Source organism: Bufo bufo, chromosome 2 (genome assembly GCF_905171765.1).
Source record: "Bufo bufo chromosome 2, aBufBuf1.1, whole genome shotgun sequence".
NCBI classification, from domain to species: domain Eukaryota; kingdom Metazoa; phylum Chordata; class Amphibia; order Anura; family Bufonidae; genus Bufo; species Bufo bufo.
The window spans coordinates 785,453,458-785,461,942 of NC_053390.1; the positions used below are offsets into that span (position 1 = coordinate 785,453,458).

General features: G+C 50.9%; 1 protein-coding gene across 1 annotated transcript in view; it reads right to left on the reverse strand.

Annotated features, from left to right (window-relative positions):
- The window catches only part of HTT (huntingtin), a 241,769-nt gene that overhangs the window by 116,671 nt on the left and 116,613 nt on the right, over nucleotides 1-8,485 (reverse strand). Inside the window, exon 28 of the mRNA XM_040419177.1 lies at nucleotides 541-651. Within this exon, the coding sequence (XP_040275111.1) occupies nucleotides 541-651 (111 nt within the window). The remainder of the gene's footprint in view (nucleotides 1-540; nucleotides 652-8,485) is intronic.

Here is an 8,485-nt window from a genome sequence, read left to right on the forward strand (position 1 = left end):
CTACGCCTGAAACAGGTGTACAAAATGGTAAATGAGACGGTCCTACTGGCCCTTCCCCTTCTCCGCCATGCCCACTTTTTGAGACCTGGCATGAGCGGGGAAGGGTCGCAGATTGCAGCGCAACTCACCACTGCGCCGCAATCTGCGCCAGAAATACGCCTAATATAGGCGTATTTCAGCTTAAAAAATGGCTCCCTTAGTGTTTCCTATAAATCATGAATGCTGGAGCCTTTTTTCTTCTAACTTTGCATTGGGTTGTTCCTTTTATGGCTTCTGGAATAAATTGACAACTTAGCTTTACCATGCCCCTTGTCAGTAGGGGACGTCCCTACACCGTCAGCACTGACTGAACGGTATCACAGAGTGTTCTGAGGAACGCCTATTTGACAAGGGGAATGGTGAAACCCGGTTGCTTATTCATACATTTCCAAGAGAAATACCAGAAGAACAGCAGGAGTTAGCGTTTTAGGAAATTGTGCTCCAGCATGGAAGTACTGACAACAGCAGACATGTCAGGAGACACCGTGTGACTGGACTCACCTTGCCAATATCATTTAGTGTAGCAAGTTCCAAAATCTGTGACAGAACATCCAGGGCAGCGCGCAGGAAACCTCCAAACTTCTCATTGTTATTCTGAAGGTCCAGGGTCACCTGTGAAATCCAGAGTAAGAAAATCAATGGCGTGAAGAGGACTGCCGGGGGAAACTGCCCAGCACTGGGAATAAAAGCTGTCACCTCTCCTGACATGGAGCATCTGTGTGTATGATAGATAGAGATACAGAGATGGATAGAAAGAGAGGATGAAGATATATAGATATATACAGATTTAACATTTTTGCTTGCTAGCCGACTGCGTACGGTCACTAAGAGGCCTTAGACTGGGCCGCCGCTTTTTTACGGTGGCCCAGTCTTAGCGCTGCACGGGTCCCCCGCTCTCACATTTGAGCCGTGGCCCTGCTCTAACAGTCCGTACCGTCACTCCTGCCAGTCCGGGCTGTTTAACACTTTACATGCCGCGGGCAATGGCATGTAAAGTGCTGACAGCAGGAGCGGACTCCCTCTGTCTCCCATCAGCACCCCGCAAACGCGATTGCGGAGTGCCGATGTGTGAAGACTGCCTGGGGTCTGATGTAGGCCCCCAGACAAGCCTTCAGTAAGTTCCAGCAAGCTGCCCCTCTCTGGCGCAGCCTGCTGGTCAATGTCAGAATAGCATTGCCATTAAAATGCAATGCACTATAGGGATAGTGCATTGCATTTTAATGGCAATCAAAATGCTGTCTGTTATAGTTCCCTTGTGGGACTATTAAGTGGTAAAAAAAAAAAAAACACACACACATTTATTCTACAGTATTTAAAAAATCCCATAAAAAAAATTTATGCTTTTTTTCCCATTGAAAATACGCTTTTCAATGAAAAAAAAATTGCAAAAAAAAAATCTTGCCCATATGTTTGGTATTGCCGTGTCCGTAAAAAAACGGAATTACATGAATTATCCCCTATGGTGAACGCCATATGGTGAACGCCATAAAAAAAATAAAAATAAATACAGAATTGCTATTTTTAGTTGACACCGAAAAAACTTAATGACAAGCGATCAAAAAGCGCCATTTACTCCAAAATGAAACCAATGAAAAATACAAGTTGTCCCGCAAAAATCAAGCCCTCACACAACTCCATAGAAAGAAAAAGTTATGGGTCTTGGGAATCGGCAATGCAAAAAAATGTTTATCTTTTTTTTTTTTTTTTTAAAAGGGGATTTTATTGCAAAAAAGTAGTAAAATGTAAAAAAAGAATATCTGTATTTGGTATCACTGTAATCGTACTGACCCAGAGAATAAAGATATTATGTTATTTATACCGAAAAATGTACGCCGTAAATTTTAAAACGTAAAAACGCAGTGGCAGTATTGCTGTTTTTTCCAATCTCCCTCCCAGAAAGAGTTAATAAAAGTTAATCAGAAAGTTAGTGTACCCCAAAATGGCACCATTAAAAACAACAACTTGTCTCGCAAAAAACAAGCCCTCGAAGCTATATAGACTGAAAAAAAAAAAAAGGTTATAGCTTTTGGAACGCAACAATGAAAAAAGAAAGAAAAACGCTTGGTCAGTAAGGCTCAAAACAGGCTGGTCACTAAGGGGTTAAATTATGATTTACTTATGACATACTAATGTACCTTACAGCTCAGTTCATTAACACAAAAGCATCCAGACCATCTACAAAAGAAACACATGCATATCTGATCTATGGGAGTCCGACTCCCGGGATCTCCACCATTAAGCTGTTGGCCTCCTCACAGCATATCAAGCACAGCGCCGTAAATTGTATAGTGGCTGTATTTGGTATTGCGCTGTAGGACCATTCACTTGAAAAAACGAGATTTTTGTAAAACTTACCAGTAAAATCTCTTTCTCGCTCTTCATTAGGGGACACAGAGACCGTGGGTATAGCTATGTCCTCTAGGAGGCGTTGACACTAGATAAAGCTGTTAGTTCCTCCCCTGGCAGCTATACCCCCTCCAGCCTGGAGAGAGAGCTTCAGTTTGTGAGAAGCAGTAGGAGAAGCAAGTAAACCAACGAAACAATGTGGAACAGCAACAATGCCAAGAACCGAACCAGGTTCTAACCAGCAACAGCCACAACTGTGGCCGAACAACAATACTGGGTGGGTGCCGTGTCCCCCAATGAAGAGCGAGAAAGATTTTACTACTAAGTTTTAAAAAAATCTCGTTTTCTCGCCCATATTCAGTGGGGAACACAGAGACCATGGGACGTCCGAGGAGCAGTCCAACAGGGAGGGAAAAACCACAGCCCCATGAAGCAAGCGCCCGTGCAGTCAACTAAGAACTGTCGCCTGCAAGACCACGTAGCGACCATCGATGCATAAGTATGCACCTTGCAACTTCTTGCGAACATGTGCAAGGAGGACCGGAGACACCTTACATTACTGTGCAGCCAAAGCGCGATTCCTCCTAGCCCAAGAAGCGCCCACCACTTTGGGGGAGTGACCCGTGACACCTAAGGGTGGAACCCCGCTCCGAGCGTGGTAAGCTGCAGCACTGCCAGACCGAATCCAAAGTGCAATCGCCCTTTGGGGGCCGCCAATCCCCAGCGATAACCCTCCTGAGAGAAAAAGGGGGTCCGTACGCCGAGGGGGACTGGAGGCTGCTAATAATGAGTAGAGCACTGACCACGTCCATAATGTAACTCCCTTCCGTAGGGCGCGAAGGAAAGGAACGTGCTATGGAAGTCAGAGACTACCTTAGGGAGAAGAAGGAATGCTGAGAAAACCATATTCAGATCCCAAGGCTGTAAGGACGAAACAGAGGAACCATATGTGCCGCTCCTTGAAAGAAGATTCCCACGGGCACCAGGGAACCTGGAAGGCTGCCCAAGACTGAAGCGCCAACACCTGACCCGGCTAAACAAAGGTCCAACCCTTAAAGGAGAAAGGAGAGAGAAAAACCCCAAAGTGAGGGCGACATCTTGGCTTCAGAGAAACCTCAGAAGGACCTGCAGGTCCCAGAATAGATACTGGCGATGCAGACTTCCTGTCCTGAATCATAGTGAGGAAGGTATCCGCCGAAAAACCCTCTCTACGTTAGAATGGCGGTCTCAATAGCCACGCCGTCATTGAAAAGGTCATGTAAGACTGAACCCCTTGAAAGAAGGACGTCTCTGAGTGGCAGTGACCAAGGGACGTCTCCAGGAGAACGAGGTCGGCGTATCACACACACGACGAGTCAGTTTCGGAGCGACTAGGATATATGTCTGAATGTCCTCCATCCGGACCTTCCGTAGAACCCTGAGAAGGAGGGGAAGAAACTCCCGCCAAGGAGAATCAGGACCTCCATGGCGGATGCTTCTGGAACTCTGGCGAGAAGGCGGAAGCCCTTGTGCAGATACCGTTAGCACACCCGGACCAATGGAAGAGTCCCTGTAGGAGGAAGAATGTGGAGGGCGGCACAGCCCACCAGTTAGGACCAGATCGTGTCTGGAATGGAAAGGCACCAAACGAATACCCCATGCAACGCAGGTGAGGGAAGGTAGCAACATAGGAACTACCAAGGCATACGGGGTGACAATGAACCATGAGCCAGAGGGGGAAAGACGGGAGAAGTAATAGGCTAGGTCTAAGCCCCTACCCTGTAAGAGACCGACGCGATACAGAAGTAGCAAAAGATCAAGCGGCCGTGCCAAAAGAACTCCACCCGGGAAGGAAGCCAGGCAAGGGAAGTCACACTGCAATGCCAGCCCCATATCCCAGCAGAGGAGGGAACACCCGTAAAAGCCACCGATCCGGTGCTAAAAAGTCCACCGCCTAGCGAGGGGCAGTGCAGTAAGAACCCAAGCATGTAGGGAAAATAATACCGCTACCACAGTGGTAGCCAGCGCTTGCCCCGGCAACGCAAAAGCTGAGGGAGAGGCCCGATACTATCCGTAGAAACCATGTGCCACACTGCCCCAGTTACGTGGAGCTAACCCTAAAAATTCTACCTGGAAGAGCGCTGAACAGGCGCAACTGCCAAGCTAGCTCCAGGGTAGGACCCCTACCAGAGGGGGATGTCCCACCGCAGCGACCATGAACTCGAACATTAGCGACAAGCCGCACCTGTGGAGGAAAACAAGCTGTAGGAGCTAAATCAGAGTCGCCAGCATGACCACTTCCCCAGAGAATGGGGAGTGGTGGATAGAGAATACGGAGTCAGCGAAAAGAGTCGACTCGCTGGAACATACTCACTAGGTAAGTACAACGGAGTATGTATTACGTATTGATGCGGACAATATCAGGACTGACCGAAGAAACAGAGGCCCATGGAGATGGGGGGGTCTGTAAGACCCACAAGTGATGCTAGGAACCCCCTGGAAGACAGAGGATGTCATAATCGGGTGCAAAACCAGCACCAAAAGAAGGATGCAACGATGAATAGCCACCGTATCCACTGGTGGCACCCATATAACACTAGGGTAAGAGTGTCGGGCGCCTGCGAGAACCAACTGTAGCCACGCCCTCTTGGAAATAAGCGAAGGCACCTAGAGCCGTAGTGCCGCAGAAGATGTTTAGTTACTCCCCGCTAGAGGATCACTAGCGAAAGGGGGAAATGCGACGGAAGCACGTGATGTGCAACACTCCGCCTATGGAAGGATAGCGGACAGTCGGAACCGTATTTAATGGTAGAGTAATTAGCTACCTAAGGAAGGTGTGAGCATACAGCAAATACTGGTCAGTGGTAGGGAGCATACCCCACCTAAGAAGGGGGGCGAATGCCCACAGTGAACTAGCGCATATGGCGAGTCCTGTACCCCGTGGAGTGCAATAGTGCACCTAAGGGGGTAATGCATACAGCACATAATGTAACCAGTGACAATGTCATCGCGCCACCAATGGATCTGCATATGGCAGGTCCCGATCCCCAAGTCATTGTACATAGTCCACCTATGGCAGGGGACAATGTATAAAGCAGGCACTGTATCCTGAAGTAGTGCAGTTACACCACCAAAGGAAGTGGGTAATGCATACGACAGTACTGCTGGCCAACTAGACACAATCTCTGAAGATTGCGTCGGACCCACATCAGGATCCGACTCAGAGATTCTCCCCTCTTTCTGGACGGACCTGCCCCAGTGAGGGAGGGTGTGTCTGAGCATGATTTTTAGGGAGGAAGAGTAGGGGAGCGGAAATATTCGAGGAGAAAATCGTCCTGCTGCAGTTCGCTTGTGCGTAGAGCTACCCTTCAGAATCTCGCCCCTGGCAGTTGTGGACTGCGCAGGCGGGGACTTATCAACCAAACCACCCGAGGGTGGAACGGAAACTCCCAGAAGTCTCTCCACCGGGTTGCGAAGGCGGTGCATTATCAACCAAAGAACCCTGGAGGGTGGATGGGAGATTTCAGCGGACCCCACTGGATTGCGCAGGTGGAGAATTATTAACCAACAACCAGGAGGGTGGATTGGGAATCCCAGAGGTCCTCCACTGTATGGCGCAGGTGGAGAATATATCAACCAAACGGCCCCGTAGGACAGTTTGGGATCCTGCAGAGATCCTTCATTGAGTTGTGCAGGTGGAGAATGATCAACCAAACGGCCCCGGAGGACGGATTGGGATCCTGCAGTGGTCCCGCATTGGATAGTGTAGGTGGAGAATCATCAACCAAAACGGCCCCGGAAGACGGAATTGGGATCCTGCAGTGGTCCTTCACTGGATTGCGCAGGTGGAGAATCATCAACCAAAACGGCCCCGGAAGACGGAATTGGGATCCTGCAGTAGTCCTTCACTGGATTGCGCAGGTGGAGAATCATCAACCAAACGGCCCAGGAGGATGGATTGGGATCCTGCAGCGGTCCCTCACTGGATTGCCCAGGTGGAAATTCGTCACCAAACGGCCCCGGAGGACAGATTGGATCCTGCAGGGGTCCGTCACTGGATTGCGCATGTGGAGAATCATCAGCCAAACGGCCCGGAGGCGGTATTGGGAATTATGCGAGTGTGGCTGAGGAGGGGAACCCATATGGACGGACATGTCCTATATTATTATTATTTTTATAAAACTAGGAAGTCGGCCTCCATGACAAGAGGCAGTAAGGGGTTAAATCCTCCACTCATGTACAGTGTACTTAGGGGAAGGGCCCCAGATAATCAGGTGCCAGTCTAAGAATATTGGGTGACCATGAAGGGTTAAGGCAGTGGCTCAGCAGGCGACTGGGGGAGGGGGAGAAGAATTCACGCCAGAGTGCGTGCCCCCCCCTTGCTGCACCGGCCGTGTCACAGACCGGCCGGACTGAATGGGGGAGTCACCCCGCCGGTCGGGCCGTTGATAGCGGGGATTGGGCAGAGAAGGCGCAGGCCGTAGCACCGATCGCGCTGTAGTTAACCCCTTCCGGAGCAGCGCGACGGCATCCGCTCCAAGGGGTGTAATGTGGGAGGTGTCGGGGAGCGGAGTCTCCTCCGCAGGTATGACCGTCTGCCCTGCTGGCTGCTATATTTTTTGAGCGGGCGGCAAAAATTGCAGTCGGAACCGTATTGGCCGGTCGAACGCAGGGCGGTTAACCCCTTCCCAGAGCGGCGCGACGGCGTCCGCTCCAAGGGGAGTAAATGTGGGAGGTGTCGGGGGTGGAGCTTCTCCGCATGAGTGAACGGCCGCCATATTCTTTGAGCAAGGCGGCAAAAAATAGCGGCCGGAGCACCGAAGCGGTCCCGGCCGAACGCGGGGTGGTTAACCCCCTCAGGAGCGACGCGCCCGGCATCCGCTCCGGAAGGGGTGGAGAAAGGTAAATACCGCCTTGTCTGTGAGCGGAATATGTGCCGCTCCTTGCTGCGCTCCGCTCCCTGCATGTAAATAAGGAATTAGCACTAGGGAGTTACATAGTCCACCTAATTTGGCGCCAGTAAGCATACTGCACCTATTAACCCCCTATGTCCTCCTCAATCAACCAAACGGCCTGTGCCGGAGGGGAATGCTTCAGGGGTGCTGGGCTATGCTGAAGCCCTGTCTGGTCGCAGACTATTGCCACCAAGAGGGAGGGGGGACCAACCCAGAGGGTTAAATACGCACCTAGTCCCGTGTACTCACCTCTCTTCTCTCTCCTGTCGCCATCTTCACCCCTCCTCTAGTCCAGCAGGGTCACCCCTTCAGCTACTGGCACCGTAGTGGCAGGACGCTGGAAGGGGGGGCTTGGATGGGTGACCCCTTGGCTGGCGGGATGCAGGGGAGCGAGGCTGCCCTGGTCCACCTTGTCTTCTGTGGGGGAGGCAGTAGTGCGGTACACCGGCACTGGCGCAACTCGACCCCGGGAGAACAGGGAGGCGAGGCGTCCACTGTTTTCCCATCTGAAAAAGAAGGAAAAAAATAAACAAAAATAAAAAATCTTCAGGAGATCCCTGGTCTTGCCTCCTATTGACACTAGAAAAAACTGAAGCTCTCTCTCCAGCCTGGAGGGGGTATAGCTGCCAGGGGAGGAGCTAACAGCTTTTACTAGTGTCAACGCCTCCTAGAGGACATAGCTATACCCACGGTTCCTGTGTCCCCCAATGAATATGGGCGAGAAAAGGGCGGAGCTGCGCCTAGCCCTGTGACCAATGAATGTGATGTCACTGGCCTAGGAAGAAGCTGCAGAACTCTCCACAGCGCCACGGCCTCTTCAGACACATGATCAGCTTGAAAGGGGTTGTCTAGAAATGTTTTTTTAGCTTGCACTCCAGCCTGGAATCCCTGGGGAATTCATACGCGCTCCGGGAATTCATACGCGCTCCGGGAATTCATACGCGCTCCGGGAATTCATACGCGCTCCCCACCTGTGTTCACTGGTCTTCCAGTTTGTGAACTTCTGGAAGGATGGAGCCATGTGCGTTACTGCAGCAAATGACTTGCTTCGGTGGTGTCTTGTCCTCAAGAGGCATGTCACTGCTGGATCATGTGCCGCTTGGGGACCCATCAGCATTGAGCACTGTCATTGGCTGCAGTGGCACACATGACCCCGTGGAAGCTTA